The 23438-nt window shown below is 46.0% G+C and overlaps 3 protein-coding genes across 7 annotated transcripts in view; 1 reads left to right on the top strand and 2 right to left on the bottom strand.

Moving 5' to 3' along the window:
• EPS15L1 (epidermal growth factor receptor pathway substrate 15 like 1) overlaps positions 1–479 on the bottom strand; it is a 46614-nt gene extending 46135 nt beyond the window's left edge. For all 3 annotated transcript variants that reach the window (XM_021540087.2, XM_021540088.2, XM_021540089.2), the window contains exon 1: positions 427–479. In XM_021540087.2, coding sequence (XP_021395762.1) covers positions 427–456 — 30 coding nt within the window. In that variant the 5' untranslated portion in view covers positions 457–479. The remainder of the gene's footprint in view (positions 1–426) is intronic.
• A 2903-nt stretch (positions 480–3382) lies between these two features.
• C28H19orf44 (chromosome 28 C19orf44 homolog) lies at positions 3383–9610 on the top strand. The gene is given in 11 exon segments (XM_077788802.1): positions 3383–3532; positions 3534–3586; positions 3588–3647; positions 3649–3724; positions 4921–5520; positions 5775–6129; positions 6689–6765; positions 6848–7304; positions 8426–8521; positions 8616–8782; positions 9114–9610. Coding segments are annotated over 11 exon segments (2091 nt in total). The 5' UTR covers positions 3383–3460; the 3' UTR covers positions 9192–9610.
• A 116-nt stretch (positions 9611–9726) lies between these two features.
• CHERP (calcium homeostasis endoplasmic reticulum protein) lies at positions 9727–23438 on the bottom strand. Of its 3 annotated transcripts, none has more exons than XM_021540091.2 (18): positions 23341–23438; positions 23079–23252; positions 21380–21561; positions 20461–20598; positions 20089–20240; positions 19649–19760; positions 19211–19300; positions 18360–18597; positions 17898–18076; positions 17083–17479; positions 15022–15260; positions 14082–14215; positions 13724–13810; positions 13126–13275; positions 12901–13017; positions 12335–12429; positions 11617–11802; positions 9727–10450 (listed from the first exon to the last, which is right to left on the bottom strand). In XM_021540091.2, exons 1-18 carry the CDS (start codon positions 23363–23365, stop codon positions 10446–10448), a joined length of 2700 nt encoding a protein of 899 aa, XP_021395766.2. In that variant the 5' UTR covers positions 23366–23438; the 3' UTR covers positions 9727–10445. The 3 variants fall into 3 exon arrangements, with proteins under 3 accessions (XP_021395766.2, XP_077644927.1, XP_021395765.2); XM_077788801.1 differs by having other exon boundaries at positions 12901–13014; XM_021540090.2 differs by lacking the exon at positions 9727–10450 and having other exon boundaries at positions 11609–11802.

The following is a 23438-nucleotide window of genomic DNA, read 5'->3' as shown; positions in this document are numbered from 1 at the left end:
CGGTCACGGCCCCGTGCCACAACAGCTCGGCCGCTCCAGGCGGCCCCGACCCCCCGGTACCGAGAGGAAAACGGGGTGACGTGCGGAGCACCAGCCCTCTCTCCTTCCACCCCCCGGCCCACGGTAAGCCCGGCGGCAAGGGGTGGGGAAGCGCCGGGAGGGACCCTCAGGGCCTCCGTGAGGGGCGGGCACCGGCTCACCCTGCGGCCCGGGGGCACGGCGGGGAGCGGGAGCCGGGCGGGGCGAGGGCGGCGGGCGGCCCCCGCCGCGCCCCGACCCTCACTCCCCGCGGGCCGAGCCCCTGCCGCCCGCCGGGCCTGTACACCCAGCGGCAATCCCGGCCCGGCCGCACCCTGGGGCTACCGCGCGGCCCCGCCGAGCTGCCCCGCGGCCGGCGGAGCGCGGCGGCCCCCGGCAGCCCGGTACCTGCTGGCTGAGGGGGATGAGCGCCGCCATCTTCCTCCCGCTGGGTCGGGCCGCGGCCGGGGCGGAGCGAGGGGCGGGAGGCGGTGGCACGGCCGGGCCGGGCCGGGCGGGCCCGAGGAGGCGGTGGCGGCGGCCGAGGGGGTGCGGGGAGCCTCCGGGGACCCGCCGGGGAGCGGCTGAGGGGGCGCCGGGGACCCGCCGGGGATCCGCCGGGGAGCGGCTGAGGGGGCGCCGGGACCCGCCGGGGATCCGCCGGGGAGCGGCTGAGGGGGCGCCGGGACCCTTCGGGGACCCGCCGGGGAGCGGCTGAGGGGGTGCCCGGACCCGCCGGGGCGGCTGACGGGGTGCCGGGACCCGCCGGGGAGCGGCTGAGGGGGCGCCGGGACCCGCCGGGGAGCGGCTGAGGGGGCGCCGGGACCCTTCGGGGACCCGCCGGGGAGCGGCTGAGGGGGTGCCCGGACCCGCCGGGGCGGCTGACGGGGTTCCGGGACCCGCCGGGGAGCGGCTGAGGGGGCGCCGGGACCCTTCGGGGACCCGCCGGGGAGCGGCTGAGGGGGTGCCGGGACCCGCCGGGGAGCGGCCGCGGCGGCTGAGGGGGTGCCCGGACCCGGCTGAGGGGGTGCCCGGACCCGCCGGGACCCGCCGGGACCCGGCTGAGGGGGTGCCCGGACCCGGTTGAGGGGGTGCCCGGACCCGCCGGGACCCGCCGGGGAGCGGCTGAGGGGGTGCCCGGACCCGGCTGAGGGGGTGCCCGGACCCGGCTGAGGGGGTGCCGGGACCCGCCGGGACCCGCCGGGACCCGGCTGAGGGGGTGCCCGGACCCGCCCGGACCCGCCGGGGAGCGGCCGCGGCGTTCTCGGGGCCCGGCGGCCGCTCCTCCGCGGCAGTTGCCGCTGCCCGCAGCGCTCCGCAGAGCCACCGAATCGCTCGGAACGGACGAGGCCTCCTGAGGTCACCGAGTCCAGCCTTTGACAGGTCAGAGCGCTGCTGAGCTCCTTGTCGCTCCTGTGAGAAAAGCCAAGCGCTTGGTTTTTAAATTTGTTTAAAAGTTTAGTAATAATAAAATGGTTATGAAAATAGTAATGCAATTAGAGTAATAAAATTTAGAGTTAGGACAATTGCAAGACAATAAAAAGCAAATAATTGTGGACATCCGGATGCTCTCGGACACTAAGTTATGAAAAGCATGCCTTGTGAACAAAGGAATAACCTTAAAAGCAATAGTTTTTCAGGTTATTTGAATATTTTTTCAGGTTATATGAAAGCATATTCATATAGCTCATACGTGATGCATAAAATCCTTGCAAATTAAGAATTTTTCTGGGTTTTGTCAACTTCTCCTTAATCTTGGTGGTTCCAAAAAGACGGAGAGAAGGTGCAAGAATGTTTGTTTTTTTCCTGATAAGGAGGTGTAACTTTTTATGGGCCCCCTTTGCTGACATCTCTGTGTGAAGAGTTTCTTGGTTATCTCATCTTCCTGCTTGAGCTTGTAACAAATCCTATATCACAGAGTTTCTATTTTAACGTTATGTTGTAACCTAAAACTAACACACTACGCGAGAGAATTCATACAGCATAACTTCTTAACATTACACATATAATATTCATTGTAACATTTGTGAAAAGCCGATCATAAAATATGCATTTTTCACACTCCTTAAACACCTGCAGGGACGGGGACTTCACCACCACCTCCCTGGGCAGTCACACAAGCCCAAAAGGAGCAAGGTTTGAATGGAGCACAGTGGGCCTGCTCCTGCTATTCCTCATCCTGCTTTGCATTCATTTCCTTTTTATGACCATAAAAATTTTCATTTTTATGCATCAATAATTTCTCAATCAGATTAGACAAGGAATCTTTAAAATGTGGAAATAAAGAATAAAAACACCCATGGGAATTTCATGTTCATTTCTCCCCATGTTCCATCTCCCAAATCTTTTGCATAAACCTCAGCATCTATTATTAAGAAATTATATTTAAAAATTGTGCCTTTCTCCTTCACTTTGGAAGGAAAACAGAAAAAAAACCAGGAAGTCTGTTTTCTTAAGAGCCCTTGATTTCCCATCCAATTTGGTTCCCATTCCCCCAGGATGAACTACATGTTTGGAATAGAGTCAGGCAAAGAAAGTGGCTCAAGTTGTTCCCTTACTAGGAGTTTCCTAATAGGAAATTATTTATAAACTGTATAGAGGAATCTTGACCAGAGTATAATACCACTCTGCATTATTATTATTATCCCAAAATTCAGGTCCTCGGCACTAGTTCCACCATAGGTTCAGGTTCATCCCAATCCTTTAAAAGACACAGGAAAATTAAAAAGGCAAAACCAGTGCACAGTTCAACTATATTAAAAAGAAATTAAATAATCCACTAACACAGAGTAAGGAGAGCAAATTTCCTCAGGTGTGATTTAGATAATAGATTTGGTCTTTTAGATCATAAATTTGGATTCAATCATCCCAGTCTGTAGGCTTTTTTGATAAGTAGTTTTCCTCAGTGGTAAACAATCTAAATCATCTTGTGGGTTACCAGATGCATTTTGTTATCAATTTTTATTCATAAGTCTGATCTGGAATTTTAATCAAAATATATAATCAGAGTATATAGCTTTGTATATCTGTTAGCCAGGGTTCTAGAGATAGCAAGGGAAAGTTTTTCTTAAACTCAAGTCTTAGGAACTGCCTTACAGCAGGATGATATCACTAGAAAGTACTAGAAAATTAACTCAGAAAAACAAAAAAACTAGGCAAAATAAAAATGATCCATGGCAGAAGCTCAATAGCTGTATAATTATATTACAACTATATAATGATGTTAGATATGCCAAATTTCACTGTGACATGTGAAATACAAGTTTCGCCAAGTCCCTGAAACGACACGCAAGTACAAAGGGCAGGTAATAACCTACAATACGTTGTTTCAGTGAGGGGGTCTTAACGCAAATCCTGCGGAACAACTGGATTAATTCCCAACTCGCTCCAACAATTAGCAGACCGCGGGTTTGTAAAAATCCGAATTTATTGGCCCCGATGCATGCTGGGACTTGTAGTCGGGGTGCCGCTGCCGGCAGCTGTAACCGTGCTTGTGATTGGCTGGTGGCGCCGAATCGCTGCGCGGAGCCAATGAGTGGGCGGGGTATTGGGGAGTCGCGGACTCCAGGGCCCGGCCCAGAGAAGCATCCGCCACCTCGGCGTGGGCAGAACCGGCGTTCTCTTGTCCCTGTCCTGCCCCGTTCGGCTCTGTCCCGTCCCGTCCCGGATGGCCGCGATCTTCCGGGCACCCTCGGGCCGAGGGCAGGTGAGGCGCCGGCGCCCTGTGTCAGTGTGTGATGGGCAGCCTGGGCGCGGGCCAGTGCTTGTGTGTTGTGTGGGCAGGGATCTGTACGAGCTCCTTCCTATGGCTCCCTACAGAGCGGTGCAGAGAGCAGCTCGGCTCCAGGGAACCAGGACAGGACATGGGGACAGTCTGAAGCTGTACCAGGGGAGGTTTAGGCTGGACAGCAGAAAGGATTTCTGAGCAGAAAGGGTGGTCGGACATTGGAAGGGGCTGGCTGTGGAGTTGTTAGCGTTCAGGAACACAGATAATCACGGGATATGATTATATGCAGGTGCTTTTATTGAGAGCTTTGGGGATCAGGGGTACAGACCCAAATCTGACTCCGACATGGCTTTCAAGCTGAACGTATTTTATAGTCTATCATTATATAATTTGCATATTAATTATTAAGCTTATATTGTTCTATTGTATACATTTACTTTATTGAAACATGAGTTTCTCGTGATCTTTCTCAAGCCCCTGACCACAGTTTCTCATGATTATTCTTACAATTAAACAATAATTGTATTTAATTACTAAACAATCATCACATCTAACAATTATATCATTTATCATGTACTAGCTACACAGGTGCAGTTCTAGCAAGTACAAGGCCTACACTTTACTTTCCCAGGGTATTTTCCCAGGGCCTTCTAAGCTTAATTTTTTCCTTCTAACAACCCAAATCCCCATGATTTTAAAACCCTTTTACTCTCAGAGTCACCATCCCTGTGGAGTCACCATCCCTGGAGATGTTTGAGGAAAGTCTGGATGTGGCACTCAGTGCTCTGGTCAGGTTAACAACATGGGGATTGTCGCTGTTGAGGCAGGATGGGAATAGAAAAGACTCCAAGATCAGAAGGCAAAGAAAAGAACTTTATTAAGAAGTAGCGTTCCTGTTTTATAATCAGGTGAAATAGGATTGGTCTCAAAGTGAAAACCTTTCACATCACTGGTACACTTTGACTTAGGTCAGTGTGGCAGAACATACCTATAAACAATATGAACAGAAAGAGAGAGAAAATAACTGTTGACATTCCTCTTGGACTTTTTCCCAGGCTTAGCCTGGCAGAATCTCTCTCCTTTTCTCTCTGACTGAACTGAGAACATCCATAGGGATCAGTCACAAAGTGGTGTCAGCTCTTTCCGAAGGTCAGTGACTCTGTGATTCTTGGCAGGGCTACAGCCATGGACCCCGCAGGACCAGCAGCCGTGGTGACCTCAGGGAGGGCACGGAGCTGGAGGAGGCTGGAAGGACTCTGTCCCACCACGGCAGGTTCCTGACGGTGGGCGATGGGAACGCTGCTGGGATGCAGCAGGGCCGGAGGCCGGGAGGCGCCGTCGGGGCAGGCAGCAGCCCTGCAGCCCCGCGCAGCGCCGCCCGCGCGCGCCTCAGCTCCGTCCTCAACAAAGTGGCACAACTGGAAAGCAAAATCATGGGGCACAAAAAGCACCTGGAATTGCACAACACTGACTCAGGCATGAAGCCTTTGGCTGAGGAGTGCACCTCGTCTGCCTCTGGGCACGAAGGTGGTGCCAGGGGCAAGAAGTACTGGAAGAAGAATTATGGTAGCACCAGTGGGAATGGGACCCGGAGAGATGCCTGTTCTGAGGAAGAGGAGAGCATGCAAAGCCCTAAAAGGAGTGTCGTGGTTAAACAGCTTGGTCTGGATAGTGATGAAGAGGAAATGAGAGAATTGATGGAGAGCTCTTTGGGATTTTCCAGTGGAAGTGGGAAACAGAAGGTTCTGGTAAGTGATGCCCAGTGGCGTAGAAAGGTAAATACAAACTTTGCTAGATTATGTATTTCTATTAATGCTTTTATGTAATTGTTCTAATTGGTTGATCACTTTTTGTTTAGATAACACCAGCAACTAAATTCTAAATTTGCATTTGTGTCTTGCTCATGATATGATTCAGGTTCACATCTTAACATCTTAAAATTTTACCCACAATGATTTGTTCTCCCTTTAGCAATCTACATGTAACAATGAAGTAACACATAAATCTCTTTTTAATATTCTTCAAAAAGAGCAAGACTCCAGTTCCATCAGGAAAGGCTCCTCCACCTTGTAAGGAAGTTTCATCAGCAGAGTCATCTAAAGCATCTTCTTTTCACAACAAAGACTCAGAGCAAAGTGTGTTTGGTAGAGTTAATTCACCAGCCCCTTCACCCACCAGCAGAAACCTGTCAGGACATACCACGAGACCTCGATTGCTGTCATCTTTCATGAAAGACAACACTGTAAAGAGTGCTCTGCCTGAAGCAGGCTACACCAAGCAAATCCAAGAATCCATTGAAAGTGACAGAAGTGAAATAAAGTCATTAGATGAATTGTTTTCTGAAGGAGCTGATGGAGAAGATCTATCCAGCAGCAGCTTGAAATGTAAGTTTTCTAAAATACTGTCTCAGTAGACTCAGTATGAATTGTACTGATAATCTCCTGATAAATTCTCTTAATAAACATGGGCAAATAGTCACTTTGAAAGGATTCACTGGTGAAATTTTGCATAAACCAAGGCCTGATAAAAGTAATTATCTTGATCTCTTTCTTTTTTCTTGTGTAATAGATTTGTATTTTTCTTAGCTTTTGACTTAATGGGCTCAGATTCATGATGCTGCCCTGGGTGACATCATGATGTCAAAACAATTAAAACATTTAGAGTAGTTTTCCTGTATCAGTGGCACAATGTACCAATGGTTCAGAGTGAGAACAGCTGGAAATGAGGGGTAGCAAGACTCTTTAACTTCGGGAACATCAGCTCATTAAAGGAGGAAATTTTAGGGATTTCTATGAAGTTAAAGAATCTGTGATTGATTGCTATTACTTTTTAGTACTGAACTAGGAAGGTAGTACTGATTTTTTCCCCCACTTTCCTCACTTACAGGAAAGTATACTGTAATTTTTACACAAACTCTCATGTGTAGGTGTCATTTGTTTGCAGACTTTGGACTGAATATCCTGAGCCTCGATGATTTGGCACCAGATACTACCAGTAAGGCAGAAGAATTAAAGCAGAAAGTAAGTAGAAATTCCCCACTAGCACATATTCCCAGTCTGACTTTGGTAGAGTGTGGAGGTTCTAAAATAAATAATTTTACAGGAAAAAGACATTCCAGTTACTCAAGAATCAAAGAAATATGTGAAAAAAGATACATTGCTGGTGGAAGAGGACCAGGCTGCTCTAAAAATGACTAGTGCAATAACTGGTGTGAGTGATACTTCTGAAGAGGAGGTTGAAAAATGTATCTCTGAAGCTGAAATCTCTGAACATTTAAGTGGAGTTTCCTCAGATCTCCCTCCACACAAACAGGATTATCTTAATCAGAATGAGAGCACTGTTAATTCCGAATATTCTGAAGACTTTGAAAGGTCTCTGTCTACACCAGACAGGCAATCTGGAGAGGGACATGCTGAGAGCTGCAGTTCTGGAGCACACCCATCTTCGGGGCCATCCCCGTTGGTCACCCCGGGGCAGCACAGCCGGGGGCACCGAGTGAGCGTCACAGAAACCGGAGTGCAGACGGCAGAGCCTCCCTTCGCCTCCTGCCGGGCCGAGGGTGAGTTCAGCGCCTACTGCCCTCCTCAGGCAAGTTTTACACCTACATATATGCCAACCTTGAGAGACTTCTTTGTGGATGTGACAGCCTGATGAGAGAGTGAGAAAACGAGAGAAGTTTTCCCAGAATCGTCCTGGGAGACTTTAGGGAGCTGGAGATAAACAGTGATAGCAAATTATTAAAAACAGCCTACAGGTGTTGTTTTTGCTGCTGTTTTCTTGTTATTCTTAAAGACTGTTTATAAAAGGGCATCCTGTTAATTAGGTGGAGTGTATTAACTAAATAACCAGTCAAATCCACCTGTGTATAAAAAGGAGCCATCTGAAATAAATGAGCACTATATACACCACGCAACCTCTGATGACTTTATGTCACTTCTTACTAAACAGTAACACTTCACTTCAGTGACAGCTTCCCCTCACTGGTGCTAAATAAAAATTTTTCTAAAGCCGAGCACTTTAATCTGCTGTCTATATGGGATTGAATATCATCATAAGGAATGTTTTTTGCTTAAAAATAGCCCCCACAGGACCTGGGGGGATGAGCAAGTGTTAGGGACAGAGCTCACAATAGCACGAGTAGTACTCTCAAATGATATTCAGTATTCTGCTATCTTTACTATTGTAAATAATTGCATTATTAGTGCTGGTATTAGTAGTGTTACTAAAGTGATTGCTCATTCAGAGTTCTTTTGCACTATACTTCTTTCTTGGGAAAGCATTCTGGCCCCATGACAGGATCAGATGAGCTTTAACATCCTGCCTACATCTCTTTACTAAAAGGAAAAAGTGCGAAGAGCCACCATTCCTTGCCACACTCGAGGAGGAAGTAGAAACTTGAGTGAGCTTGAAAAGAGAAGCATTGAGTATAAAAGTCTTTACTTTTACTCTGCCTAGGGTTAGAAAAGGTGCCTTCTGCAATGGTGTTGTGAGCCTAACAGTAAAGAAACTGTGGAAGCTGTATAACTATGTCGACATGTTTTTGGCTGACAAGAGTTCTCCTGTTAGGCTGTGCAGTGGTTTTAGGGCAGCTGCTGTCCCAAGAAACTGCAGGAGAGCCAAGCAGCAGCACTAAACCTTTCCCCTCTGCCCAGACTAATTCTGATGCTATCCTGTGCACAGCAAACCCTGCTGCAGTGCTTGGCCCTGCTCTGGGAACCAGCTACATCGATCCAGTGCCAATTGCCAGTCACGTCATCAGCATGGATGCAGTAGAAGGTACCAAAACCACCTTTATTCTTCTTTTTTCCTGTTTTCTGCATGAGCCTGGCTTGCTTTGCTCAGCACACAGGGCCCTGTCCCTTTCTCGCAGCCCTGACCACGTACAGCCCCTCCGTTCTCGTCTTACACACCATGTGCAAGCAGCACCTGATGCTGACCCAGCAGTTTGTGGAGAGCATTCAGCACCTTCACACAGCCCTCATGGAGTCACTAGAGCATGAGAAGTTCCACTACCATACCCTGGAAGAGGCTAAAGAGGTATTTATGACAAACCTGAGACTGAGCGTGTACTCCTTCCCAAACGGGTACTTACAGAAAACCTAGTTTCTCTGCACATGATTAATTAATAAGTTTAAAAGAAAAAAAGACTGAAGTCCTCTGGAGGCCATAGTTTTTAAAGGTTAAGGTTTCTGCTGTAGCATTTAGCTGTCCTCAAATGAGCAGGGGTCATTCAGATGCTGCAACAGAAGGGTCACTTTCTATTGCTAGTACAGAAACATGCAGCTATCTTGACATGAAGATTAGTTGCTTTCTACTATTTAACAAATATTAGCTTATTAACTTTTTTTTTTTTTTTTTTTTTTTTTAGTACATCAAGAATCACAAATCCCCACCTCTAACAATTGAGCAAGCACTTGAAGAAATCCGGAGAGCCCAAGAGAAATAACTGCTTGGACAGTTATTGAACTTTAAGTGACATTTATATTCATGGCTCTAAGGCTGAAACAAGAAACCTTTCCAAGTTGCACAGATAAAAAATTAAAACTGAAAAACTGTACTGGAAGGATCCATACAAACTGCTATGTTAGTTATAAATTAGTACAAGTTGCTAATTATTATATATAATTTAGTTTTCTATATCTGAATGTTTTACTTATGTACACAATACACGCAGGAACCTTCAGCCAGACTATGTCAGCAAAAGAGACAAGGTAACACTTCTGTGTAATGGCACTGTGGTAAGTCATCACAGTGCATGCATTTACCCAGTGAAGTGTGAGATCTGTGATCTCATCTATGATGGTGGTAGAGGTGAAAGTCTGTATTACAGCCTCTGAGAAATACAACCACAGCAGAAAATTACCATATCCTGACTTCAGTGCCATTATCCAAACAGCTTTTCTATATAATCAGCCTTGTCAGATTACAACAAACCCAAACACACATTTGGGTGTGTTTATTAAGAGAAATTCCAAACAAGGTAGAGGAAATCTCAGCTGAATCTTTATTTTAAAAAAATTGTTTATTGGAGGGCAAAACAACAACATTCACAAGTTGGTAACATACAGGTGTTGTATGCTGATTCACAGACAGGTACAGTTCCACAACTACAGTAGATCTAGAACAAACTGATATTCCACCATATTAACTGAATGGTTTTAAGAGGGTTTTTGCTCTACAAACAAACAACTGGAAAAGGGAACTGCCACGCAGACCTGGGGAGTGGAAGTGCAGTGTAAGGGCCTAACAGCTCTAGCTGGTGGTCTCTGGAAACAGTTACAAAAGGTTTCTTTCTGTTTTCATTTAGATTACATCAAGTTTCCAAGAACATCTCGTTGATAGAAAGGTGTAGAGCAGAGAAAATGGATTCTCTTCTATTTAACTAATTAGCTTTTATTAAAGGGTATATACAAAAATATAAAAAGCTCAAAGAATGTGTTCCATTACAAAGCACTGCTCATCCCTCAGAGTGCTGGGAAAGCTACCAGAGAACTGCCCCTCGTGTCCTGCCCCTCGTGGTGGCTGCAGCAGCTGCTGGGCAGGGTCTGGAGGTGGATGGAAGGTTCTAAAAGCTTGCACAGTGCTCAGAGGTCACCTGCACTGGAACTAGATGCTTCATTCCCCATTTAGACATTAGGATACGCTGCTCAGCATCAGTCTGACTTGATCCCAAGGCAGCACACTTCCACTTCAAATAGAATTAACCTTTTGAGAGAAATAAACATACATTATGGAACTAGAAAATACACAACCACATCATATAATGTCTGTATTCCACAGGAATGAATGAAGCATAGTCCTGCACCAGGAACAGCTAGAGTGGGGTTTAGTTCCACTGTAAAATGGGGAACTAATTACAAAGTTTTACAAGATAGATGGAAATTTTTAAACTTGCTAGACATGTCTTTTTTAAGCCTTTTTTAGGCCCTTTTTAAGCCCTAACTGACAAGTGTTGAAGTACATGTCATAGCTTTCCATTTTTCACCATAATTTTAAAAGTAATTAATTTGTCACTTCCTCCAGACTTTAATCTGGATTTCTAAAAGTTTAATGTTTTGCAAAAGATGCAAGATATCTTTCTTCAGAGTCTTACTCAGGTGGTGAAGAGTCTTTTATTTCACACTTCACTGGAACAATAGGGAGAAGATTCTTACACATTGCACAGTTACCTAAGTTGTCTGAAGCGCTTGGTGGAATGAGGGCTCTGTTAATAAGGAATTTTTCCTTATGGGTTTTATCTGAACCCATTTGATTGCACAGATATAGAGGCAGACGTGACATTTCCATTGAGCATGCCAGCTTTTTCCTTTTAGCTGCTGCCAACTGCCAATGTCCAGTGTATCACAGACTCTCTGCAAAAATCCATCATCTGGGTAACTGTCTTTTTCTGAACCTTTTCTGCACCACACGAAATTTATTACCAATTCTGGCTTTGGCAGAACATGATACTAATGGTAGGAAACTCTGAATAGGGCAGGGGTAAACAGTAAGCATGGCCCTGGTTCCAACCACAAGGACCTGTCTGCTGTGGCAGCTGTCCCTTGTGTGGCACAGCTCCCCCTCCACTAACTTAGTGACTGCTCCAAGTCTTTGTGGGGCAACATCCAAAGATGCAGGTGCTCAGTACTGCAGCCAGGAAGTGACTTGCACAGAACACACTAATTAATTAACATTTCAGAAATTAGAACACAACACAATGCCTAAAAAGGAAAACCTGCTGGGTTAATCAAAGTACACATCCACTTACCTGTTGTTTTACTGTATCAGTTACCTTAGAAAAAATTAAGAGCTACTGCTATTTTGATTTGGGTTTGCAAAAATCACTTTCAAGTCCATAGCGGTTTTTAAATTGCTGAGAAGCATTCACTTACATTCATCCCTGGCCTTCATGCGTGCGATAAATGAGTAACTTTTATTTCTTCTGTAGTTTTCATAAGGGTCATCCAATGCAACTCCCACTCCTTTGTACTGATCCCATTTGTCTCGGATATCACCTCCTTTAATTGGATCTTGAATTCCTTGCTCCTTAGCTCCTAATCCACCAGATCCACTCCATCCTGCAGCAAGGACACAACATTGCAATCCTTTCACTGGTTTGTTTATTACTAGAATTGTGAAGACAAACATGGACATTTTGGAAACAACCAAAGACAGCATCAGTTTGATAAAGCAGGATGGGAACAGACAACCTGAAACAGCACATGAACTGTCCCATTTATTTCACAAGTATTAATACACAGAGATTCTAGGAGCTGACAGCAGCAGTATTCCTAAAAACTGTTAGGAGGTAAGAAAAAAGGCAGTGCAAGTCCAATCTGCCTGGTCAACTGTGCTGACCTGCACTACAGGGAGACAAAATACTTTTGGGTAGGGTCAGTTCTATCTGAATCCAAGCTCACATTCCTGTCTTCTCTATTTTTCTCAGAAAGGCAACTATCACTGCTCCATATATTTACATCTCTGAATATTCTTATGCTGACCTTGGAATGCCAAGGAATAATTCCGTATGAACATGCATTAATTATATCTAAAACTTTACTGTCTAATTTTGTTTCCTGGCTTGTGTAAGATTCTAGAACAGCATCTTACCCATTTTCACTAGCATTTGATGGCCTTTATTTTCTTCTCCAAGTCTCGATTCTGGTATAGGAGGCCCAGAACTGGAGCCCAAACCAGCAGAAGAACTAAGAAAATAACAAATTAAGAACCAGTGACATTATTCTGACATAAAACACAGTCAGTTCTATCTTGTTAAATATTAACAGCCAACACAATTCCCTGCACTCTACTAAGCTATTCTTTATTAAAGCCAACAGTTTATGCAGTTATTGAGGTGCCAGAAACACATCACCTGCTTCTCAGTTTGATTTCTCAGGGAAATCAAACACTGTGCTCTTCCCAGTGGAGCACACAGAGAATTCCTCCTGCTCTCAATGAAGGCATACACAGACTTCACAGCTGCACGCAGTTTTGCTGAAATAAAAAGCCACCACAATAGAGTAATATTCTCTCTACAGGCCCATACAACAGATAAATTGTTTATAAACCTGCTCTCCATCTTTTCTGCTCTTTGTTGAAACGCTAATTATCCCCTGGTAACGAGGCAGTGCCCCTGCAGGCTCTGTTCAAAGAGCCCAGGTCAAAGGAGCACTTACGGAGGAGTGGGGCTGCGGGAGCGGGAGCGGCGCCGCCTTCCTGGGGAGTACGACTTGGACCGGGACCGGGACCGGGACCGCGATCGGCTGTGAGAGGAGCGGGACCTGCTCCGGCTTCTGAAAGGGAGAGCACAGAGTTACCGAGCAACCCCGCGCATCCCTGCGACGGCCTCCAGGGCTGGGTCCTCCACTCCCCAGTTCCCAAGGTTCACCCCTGTGCCCTACCTGGACTGCGAGCGAGAATAGGAGCGGGAGCGGGAGCAAGAGCGGGAGCGGGATCTCGAGTAGGAGCCAGATGATTTTGAAGATCGTGAGTGAGACCGGGAAGATGAACGACCTCGGCTTTTAGACCGACTGCGAGACCGGGAGGGCCCACTGCACAAATGAGCAGAGAAACTCCCGTGAGATTCCACGGAGAGGCACCAGAAACACAACTCTACTCCTGATCAAATTCAAATTACACACAAGCACTACTTCTGCAGTGAAAGTGAAAGCCTGAGTGTGAAAAACTGTTTCACAGAATCACAAAGCAGTTTGAGTTGGAAGGGACCTTAAAGCTCATCCAGTTCCAACCCCTGCCATTGAGCAGGGACACACATGTTGCTCCAAGCCCAGTTTAACCTGGCCTTGGGCACTTCCAGGGATAGGGCACCCACAGCTACTCTGGGGAAGCTGTGCCGTGTCTTTTTTCTGCAGATTAGACAGAAATCCCAGCTGAAACTCACTTATTCCATCAGCATGTTGCTGAACAGACTTTCCCTCTGCATTTAGCCCAAGCACTTTGAACAGCACACAGCAGAAGGTGACACACAAGAACTCTCACCTATTTCTCTTCTCTTGACCTTTCCTCCGCCTCGCTCTCATTTTAGCTCTGAAGAATTCATACAGTCCATTCTGCTCCCATCCTTCACTGCAACAAATCAACCACACAGAACCCACACGTGTGAATTCCACCTCAGTGCTGACCTTAAGGATTTTCACCAGATTTTGTACAGAACAAAGGGTCTGGGCAAAACTGTCTTGCAAATCTCAGTATCAGATCAAACAACAAGTGCAGTTGCAATACAAGAAGAGCATTTGGAGAACAAAGGCACAGGTGAAAGAGAGGGAGGTACTTTGTGGTTTGAGGCACATTCTTAGGGTATTTTCTTTACCACTGTATTGGCTACACCTACTCTTACCTGTTTCTAGGCCTGTCATGAGATGGTGGACTATAAAATGCCTCAACTGCAGCCAGGAGTCTCTCACTGGGGGGCATTGGAGGTGGAAGACGTATATCTTTAGGATCTAAAGGTTTATACTCATGATCTTCAAGCTGCCAGAAACAAAACAAATTACATTCGTGTCATGTGTCATGGGGTGGCTACCTGAAGAGTTAAATACAGATTTAGCCGTGTAGAGACCTCAAATTTCAATAGTGGATAAAAAATTATCTGGAAATAAGGATTCTGCAGATGACCAAATGCTTCCTCGTGCTATCATTATTGTGAGTTCTCTGAGAAAAGCCTGCACTGCACAGTATCAAGTGGATCACCAGGTAGATAAAATGCAGATCTCATCCACCTTTGTGCTAATGTGTCTGCTGGAAGCCTGGCACGAAGTGGTGTATGAGAATAACACAAAGAGATGAAAGAGGCTTATTTGTTCATCTCAAATACAGAAGACACAAATCTAAATATCCCTGAAGATGTTGATACAGGTATTTTTCTTGTTCTCTATCCTTCTTTGTCTACATAATATTGATATTGTAAAATGTCTTTGAGAGAATTCTGGTTATGACGAACTAGTACAGTGGCCCCATCAGACCTGTGAGGTCTCTCTGGCCATCTGGAAATCAGTGGGGATTTCCATTTCCTACAAACAGGAGTCAGACTTTTACTCTTTCACACTGTGAGTTCAACCAGCTTCCTCTAGCACAAAACACACAAAAATTCTCACCATTTTCACCACCTAGTCCCCCAAACTACTTCTGCTCTTATACCCTACACAACTGATCGTGGGATGGAAGGATTTGAAATCATACACATCGATGTTGAACTGTCCCTAATAACAACAACAGGTTTGGGATCTGTTAATCCCACCAGTGTCTTGGATTGAAGGAGTCTCATAGCAAGCACTTACTTTGACAAGTGGAGCCATCAGGCCAGCAGGAAGATCGAAGTAGGGAACATTTGGCACCAGGCTGGGATCATCGTGGTTCATGTGAGGGGGCCCTTGGCGCCGCATGTGAGGGGGCTGCCCGTTAAATCCATGTGGGGGAGGCCCAAAATCAGGGTGCTGTGGCCCTCCCCAGGGTGGATGCTCGCTGATACCAGGATGAGGCAATCTGTGACCAGGATGATGATGAGGAGGTCCAATTTCTGCAGAGTGGGAGGGTTAAAAGGTTTTATTTAGCTGTCAAGGAAGGAAGGCAATCAGAGATGTACTTCAATTCCTGCATTTATCCTAAAACCCAATCTCAGCAGATCCAGCAAAGCACCAGAACTGAAGGAGCAGAGGTTGGCTACAGGTCCACACTCAAGAACATCCTGCAGTGCATTTACCTCCCTGGCCACAGCAACCACTCTCTAGACAAAAGGATAGTTCAGCCTCAAGCCACTGCTTCCTTTGGGACTTACTGTGGTCAAAAAGACCACAACAAAGACACTGTCAAGAACAAAATGTTTCAGATGCATCAGGGCAGCTACTGGTGGGATTTATTTCTGAAGCTAAGTGCACAATCATGGCTCAGCTTAGACCTGTAATTAGATCTGTCTCTCTGCTAAATCAACATATATGAAGAAATACATAAGACAGCAATAAACTCGCATCAGTGGGTGACAAGAATTTACTTGTGGAGAAAAATAAATTTGGAGAAGAGGTAGAGATAATAATTCTGTTAATACAGGGAAGTGAGTGACACTCATCCAACCACTGATGGACAAACGCCATGAACGCCAGGAGACCCTGCTGAACTCCCTGCACTCTATGGAGAAAAATGCAAGACTGAAAATCAACATCATTTGCAGCAGAATTAACAGTTTTTCCAGAAAAAGCCATTACAGCCAATTTCAAGCTGGTACTATTTGACTCATTGTCATCAGAACTCGAGTAGAGTCTGTATTGTCATTGATTCACAGCTTTCCTAGTTTTAATCATCTAGCTTAATAGAGCCCTTCCTCCAACAACTTTGCATAAAACAACTTTGGTATTTTAAATCACCACTAGAATCCAAAACCAAGCTTCTGAGCTTAAACCTAAACTCCCTCGGACAAGAGGGAATTCTCCCTTTCTCCCTACTCACTACCACAATTCTTAAGAGAAACACCCAAGCAATAAAACCCAAGGGGGAAAAAAAAGACAATCTCTACTATAGAAATTAAACTCAATCCTAAATATATAAACTCAAATCCACTGGTTTTCAACCATTTTTGGACTTGGAAAATTTAGAAACTTTTAGGATTAACGTAGCAACTCCTACACACAAACATAATCTAGTTTCTAAATGACTTGTCACACAGAACCAGGGTGATCTTTGGCCTTCACACTGACAAGGATCATTCCAGAGCAACAGTAACTCCTGCAGGTGAAATGGAAACTACCTCTGGCCAGGCAAGCAGCACCAGGTTACAGCCCCACACATTCCCATGTTCCAACAAGAGAACAGACCCAATGAGGAGGAAGAACTGCAGGTAGGGATCATTGCACCACACACTACACAACATTAAAGGCAGAGAACTAGAGAGCTTGGCAGCCAAAATAAAAAGAAAGAACAAATGAGTGTATGCACAGGAACAAGTCCTGTCAGCCTTCCTCTTAACTTCCTCCATCTACTCAGGTCACAGCTCTCATCAGCCCTCACCTATGGGCTGATGTGCAAGTGATTAAATTTACAAGAAAATGCTGCTTCTCACTTTTGGACTTACTACTTTTAAAGTGAAGTAGTCGCAAAAGAGGTGCCTGTAGAGATGCTGACAGGAATTTGGACTACAATTTCTTATGCATTAGGGAAGACTCAAAAAGCAAGGAAGCCGTGTCCAACTGTGCATGTGTTTCCTACTGAGTTCTTAGCAGTAGCTTCCCAAACTAAACATTTCTTAGGAAAATCACAAGAGTCTACCAAGGATAAACTATCACCCCAAATCACTAAATAATTCTGTAATGGCAATCAGGTAAGAAAACCTGGCCTGGTACACACTTTACCTTGAGGAAAATCCCCCTGGGGGTAATCAAAACGATGAGGATAAGGAGGCCTTTCAAAGGGATGGCGAGGTGGAAAATCATCCTGCATGAAGCGAGGTGGAAAGCGGTTGAAATTATGCGGATGCGGGGGCTGGTTGAATTGGGGATGTTGCTGATGTGGAGGAAATGGGCCTCTGAAGTGAGGTGGCCGCTGCATTCGAAATGGAGGTTCCCTCTGACCCCCACCCCATGGAGGCTGCTCATGCTGGTTGTTCCATGGTGCTTCAAACTGGTTGTTCCAAGAAGGATCAGGCTGGTTGTTCCAAGGGGTCTCTCGCTGATTGTTCCAGCCTTGATCCCTCTGTTCGTTCCACATTCCTTCGTGGTTGTTATTCCAGGGAGGACAGTGAGGCGGTCCCTGGAGGTGAAGGACAGAAGTTTGGTCATTGGAAAAACACAATAACATACCTTCTTAAGGAAATACAGCCCACAGGGCAACATGCACAAGTGAAAGAGCATTTCAAATATGAGTCTGCATGACAGCAATTTCAGAAAAAAAAAAAAAAAAGACCAAACTGTTACTGAACCGAACAGCTCTTGTTGTCTTGTTCATAGGAATTGTGTGATGGTTAACAAACTGAAATATGATTAACATGATTCATGATTAAAGGCAAAAGCCTTTAACTGCACTCAGAGTGATACTGGCATTGAAATCTGGATTTCTGACTTTCTAGCTTTTCATTGAACTTCCACAACCAAGGTGGTTATTCCCAACCTCCACAACCAAGACAGTCATTCTGAACTTCCACATCTGTTTTTTCAGAACAGTTTCTTACCTGTTGTTGACCCCAGGGCGCAACAGGGTGAGGTTGGTCAAACCAGGGTGGTTTATTTGGGGGAATCTGGTCATGAGAGCCAGGTCCACGTGGTCCACCTGAGGCAGGATCCTGCACTCCAGACCCAGTTGTGTCATACTCTGTAGAACCAGCCAAAGGCAGCTGAGATTTACCATCATCTGGAACAATTTAGAGACTATTGTCAGCATCAAATTCACTTGCAGTTAATAAAACATCAGCACACCGGGCTCAAGATGAATTCCTTCTGCAGAAATCTAATTACTGGGAGACAGGATTTCTGATCCATTTAACACTCATCTCTTTGGTTATTTTTATACTCAAGCATCAGCCTGCACCTGCTGCAAGGCTCTGAACAGATTCAAGCTTTTGCCTGAACCAAACCAGCAGTGCATTGTGCCTCATTATTAAAAAAGGAGGGGAAAAAAAAGATCAGCTCAGTACCTGCTTGTGTGACTGGCACAGATGGTGGAGCTGAGGCTGGGGCTGCTGTGGGGGCTTGAGGTGGGGGTGTTGATTTCACCTCGTTCTCTAGTGGGGGTATTTGGATCTGCTGCTGCTGCTGCTGCTGTGTTAAACTGTTCACAAACTCCTCGTGTTGAGTTTTCAGGTTCTGAATCTGCTGTTGGAAAGCCACTTGCACAGGCTGGACAACCGTTGCATATTCAGTGATCAAATTTGCCTGATAAAGGAAATGAAGGAGAACAAGTGAACACTGCACCTGTAATACCTACCCTATCCAGCTGTTCACAATTCCCTGTATTGCCCTTCACCCTCTCTCCCAAAAACAAACACATGAGGATGCAGAATAATGGTGGCAGAACCACCCAGTCTCATTATGAAGCTTTGTGGAGATTTCCAAAATATTCTCTGCAGCCTGGAACCCACCATCTTTAGTACTGTCTTTCCAATGCAGCTCAAATCAACAGCATTCATTATTAATAATAAAAAGGAAAGGTTCCTGCTGCCACAACAATTTTTATATTCAATGTATCCAATTTAAAGCCATATTTGCTTGTTTTCTTTTAACCAAACACCCCCTGCTATACAAGACACTGTCAAATATGTACAGGACCATATCAGTCTGTATCCTGTATCCAGGACCATATCAGCAGCTGGATTATTAAATGTTTGAAATAACAAGGTTATATTTTACTTTTTTTTTTTTTTCAATCCCTTGTAAGCAACTTCAAGGGAGAGAGGAGGAGGGACAAAAATTAACATTATCCTTTGAAAATGAAAATAATTTTCAGAATATTTACATAAATAAGAAAACTGATATTTTTGTGGCTAACCTGGTACTGGCCAAGTCCAAGAGCTGGGCTTTGTAACTGCTGAATAATGGACTCATCAAAGTACCCATTTTTCTCCCATAGCTGAAGAAGCTGCATGAATAAGAGTGAAAGGATTTTAGAAATTATGAACAATCAAAGAAAAATTGAGCCACAGCATTTTTGTGTCTTCAGCTTTTCATAAGACCTAGGATTGTTGTATTTCTTTTTGAATGACTAAAGATTCAGAGGTCTTCACCATTGTGATAACTCTTAAATAAAGCCTAGCTACTTTGAAATTCTGTTTTAAATGTGAACTACAGTACCTCCTATAATAGACTGTATGAAGACAATCAGACCAGAAAAATCTCAGTGATCTTCTTGCACCTGCCTATTTGTGAATTTACATAGCACCAACCTAACAAAGCAAAAGTCACAGTTAAACCAGAACCAGGTACTCACTCTGGCAATTTTCTGTTGCTTATCCTCCTCCACTGCTAGAAAACTGGTACAATAAATAGGCACAACCACCTTCTGTAAAGCAGCCAGAAGATCTCGTGCTTGCTTCCGCTGGCTTCAAGAAAGGAATGGGAAGAGTTATCTTTTTCACTCTAAGTGCATTGGAATATTCAATTCACCTCAACTTCTGCTATACTAAAAGTCATGGAATCACAAAATAGAGAGTTCTCTCCCTAATGATTTTATTGTAATATCTTGTTTGGAGGAAAAATACACAAAGTAGGTAAAATGGTTTTTCCTAAATTTAATTACTAAGGCACTAGATCAAATCAATTAATACATTAAAAATATCAAGTGACAAGTCAAACCAACAGTGTATCTAGGAGAGTAACTTCATCAAATGAATCAAAACAGCAAACTGAAAGCCAGAACTGAATTCTTACCAGTGATGCAAGACATCATTGATTAAGTAGATGAGGTGCAGGCGCAGCTCGAAGTGAGCTCCTTCCGCCGTTATCCGGTTCCGCAGGTGCCCGGCCATCAACTCACAGTGTGCAGGAGACTTGGCATTACTAAACATCCAGTTCTTGCCAGCCTTAGAAAAGCAAATTTTAAAATATTTTAAGTCAGTTTGATGCGTTCCCACAAGATAAGCTTCCTATAGTTCTGAAATAACTGCAGGAAGGGGAGTTTTCAACTTTCATCTTTCCTGCCACACAACATAGATATAAAGCTGTTGTTAATGTACAGAGAATCTCAAAATTCAAAGGAACCCACAGCACCACCAAATCCCTGTGCAGATTCAGATCACTTACTGAGATTGCATCTTTTGTGCAAGTGTCAATTATTGGCTGCAACAAGTTGTCAAATTCGTTCATATCTAACTGGGTTTCCTCCAAAACCTTTTGCATTTGTTGCTCGATTGCAAGGGCAACTGCTGATGTGACTTGTTCCTGATAAAAAACAAACAAAACAGAAGCAAACAAGAAAGAGAAAGAATTACATTATAGCCAAAATTCTTTTAGAGAATGAAGCTGCTGTATCCTTATCCTCTTGGACCTAAGGGCTATCTCAAGGACCAACATCCTTTACAAGCCCTGTGACCTCATGAAAATGTTCCAATTGAAATGGTTCTGAAAAGACTCTTCACATTTTTACAGAGAAGTCCAGTTTACTTCTACTTCTAAAATCTATCATGTAATAAAAAATAATTGCAAGAAGCTCTTAAAGGTAAGGAATATAACCAAGGCACAAGAAACTCTTCAGTTTGGTTTTCAGCAGCTTTAACAGCTAAATGTCTCCTGCAAAAATCAGCTAGTTGATAGCACACAGTTCCCTTCCATCTCTAATCACATCTAAGTGGGAATATTACAACCTGGAACATCTTGCAGTTCCCAGCAATCTGCAGCATTAAACCAAAGTTTAAGCAGTCACAATTCATTCCACTCTAAAACTAACAAGATTTTTCAAAGAGCAAATAGAAGGCTCTAATCACAGATCACTCATCCCATAATAATATAACCCCTATGCAATCATAACCCAACCTACACACCAGACACGTCCATTCTAGGGGAACGATGGCATTTGCCACGCAACAAAAACAAAGAAAGCAACATCCCTTCTCCTCACCTCCAGCACCGCTCAGCAGCAAACCATCCTCTCCCCCTTCACTCCTAATTCCTGCAGCCACTGGCGGGCCAGGACACACCAGGAGAGTGTTGATCTCAAACCAACCTGTCTCATAGCCAGGAGATGCTGCTCCTGCTGCTGCAGGTTCCACTGACTCTGCTGGATGAGCTCCTCCACAGAAGGGGTGCCCTGAGGGGCTGGCATGGGCGCAGCCGGCGGGAGCGATGGCTGTGGCAGGGGCTGGATCTGTGCCGAAGCCTCGATATCTTGGCTTTGCTTGCACAACACTATCAGACAGAGCAAACTTTGAAAGTAAACCTCCCAGAGAAACCTGCTACCACCAGCCCACGGGTGAAAATGGCTCCAAAGAGACTGAGGGGGTGAGAGGGGTCTCCAGAGCTGCTTTGACAACGCTCTCAGATATTTGGTGGGATTATTGGGGTGTCCTGCGCAGGGTCAGGAGTTGGACTCACTGATCCTGGTGGGTCCCTTCCAACTCAGCACACTCTGATTCTACACTTAACCCAAAATCACGGGTGGATGGTGCCAAAGAGGAGAGCCAGCACCTTCCAGAGGGACAACAGCAGGACCAGCCCCGCTCTGGTTCTGCAGGCGCTTGAAACGTAAATTTTAAGGAATTTAGATTTTAGCGGAGCTAAGATTTTAGTTAGAGATAAGCCTTACTAGAGTTAATGAAAATAAATGAGTAGGCCTTGATGAAGTTAAGAGTTAGTAGTTAACTAATAACTGATTGCTTGTCAGCACAATGTTTAGTTAGCTGGGTTTATAATGAAGAATATACAAACTGACAAATAGCTTTTAGGAACATAAGACAATTGTGGGGCTCCTCTGTTCTGAAACCAACTGAAGACAAAAAATGAGAGTTCTACCAAGAGTTCATGTGTCATATTTGCATTGAAAAGGTAGAAAGGTCAGAACGAGGAAGACTTCATTTACTTCCTCATTTTGGGAAGGGATCACTGACCCATTCAAGGAACAAACTACTCATGGTGAATAACTTTTGAAATTATTAGCATACGAAGTGAGGAATGGGATATACCAAAATGATGAATATGTATTTGTATTTTGGGTATTCAACACTTGTATGGCTAAAAGGACTCTGTAATCATCTGGAGGCTGCGGTGTGGATTTGGGAGCGATCCCACACACAATAAACACACACTTTCTAACTTTAAACTGTTAGAGAGTTTTTGTCCGTCCCAGTTGGATATCAGTATTAGATCAATATCCGTATTTTTTTTAATAAATCATCTTGGCGATGATTTATTAAAATAGGACTCTGCTCTCTCTGGCCGTGGGGGTCAAAAAATCCCGCTGAGCTCCGTCCCACCACGCTGCCCGTCCCCAAAGCCACCACCGGGACCGTGAGGAGCCGGGGCAGCGCTGAGCCACCTCCCGGGAACCCTGAGAGCAGCCAGAGGCTGAGAGCGGTCCCGGCGGAGCGGGGAGAGACAAAAGCGTCTGGGGCCGGCCGAGCCCCGGGGACCGCGGCCGAGCCCCGGGGACCGCGGCCGAGCCCCGGAACCACGGCCGAGCCCCGGGGACCGCGGCCGAGCCCCGGGGACCGCGGCCGAGCCCCGGGGACCGCGGCCGAGCCCCGGGGACCGCGGCCGAGCCCCGGAGCCGCGGCCGAGCCCCGGGGACCGCGGCCGAGCCCCGGAGCCGCGGCCGAGCCCCGGGGACCGCGGCCGAGCCCCGGGGACCGCGGCCGGGGCGGCAGCGAGCCCCGAGCCGGCCCTGCCCGAGCCGCAGGCCCTCACTCACTCACAGAGCCCCCACTCACGCTGCTGCTGCTCCAGCGCCAGCTTGTACTTGTAGTAGCCGTAGAAATCGCCCCCGAAGAGGAAGGAGAATTTGGGGTTCTCCTTCTGCTTCTCCATCGTCATCTTCTCGAACTCGGGCCCGTTCCGCGCCACAAACTGCGCCAGCTTGTCGATGACATTCCGCAGCTCCTGATCTGTGGGGAAGCACGGCCGTCACTGCCCGCTCTCCCCGCGTTCCCCGCTGTCCCCCCGCTCCCCCCGGAGCCCCGGATCGCCGCTCACCCTCGGGCGGCAGCGGCATCTCCATGGCCGCGGCTCCCCGGCCCCGCTGGGCCGCGCCGCGCGCCGCGACACCCGCGCGCCCGCGCTTTACGGCAGCG

This window comes from Lonchura striata, chromosome 28, assembly GCF_046129695.1.
Source record: "Lonchura striata isolate bLonStr1 chromosome 28, bLonStr1.mat, whole genome shotgun sequence".
In the NCBI taxonomy this organism is placed as follows: Eukaryota; Metazoa; Chordata; class Aves; order Passeriformes; family Estrildidae; genus Lonchura; species Lonchura striata.
Note: the sequence above shows the minus strand (reverse complement) of the source record. Positions and strands in the feature narration are given on the sequence as shown.

Excerpts from the sequence above, each read along its gene's own strand:
- CHERP (XM_021540090.2), bottom strand. The coding sequence starts at position 23,365 with ATGGAGATGCCGCTGCCGCCCGAGG. Across the intron at positions 18,598-19,210 it reads TTGGACTTGGCCAGTACCAG|GCAAATTTGATCACTGAATA; the intron begins GTTAGCCACAAA and ends TTCCTTTATCAG. Across the intron at positions 13,018-13,125 it reads TATTCTCGCTCGCAGTCCAG|AAGCCGGAGCAGGTCCCGCT; the intron begins GTAGGGCACAGG and ends TCTCCCTTTCAG.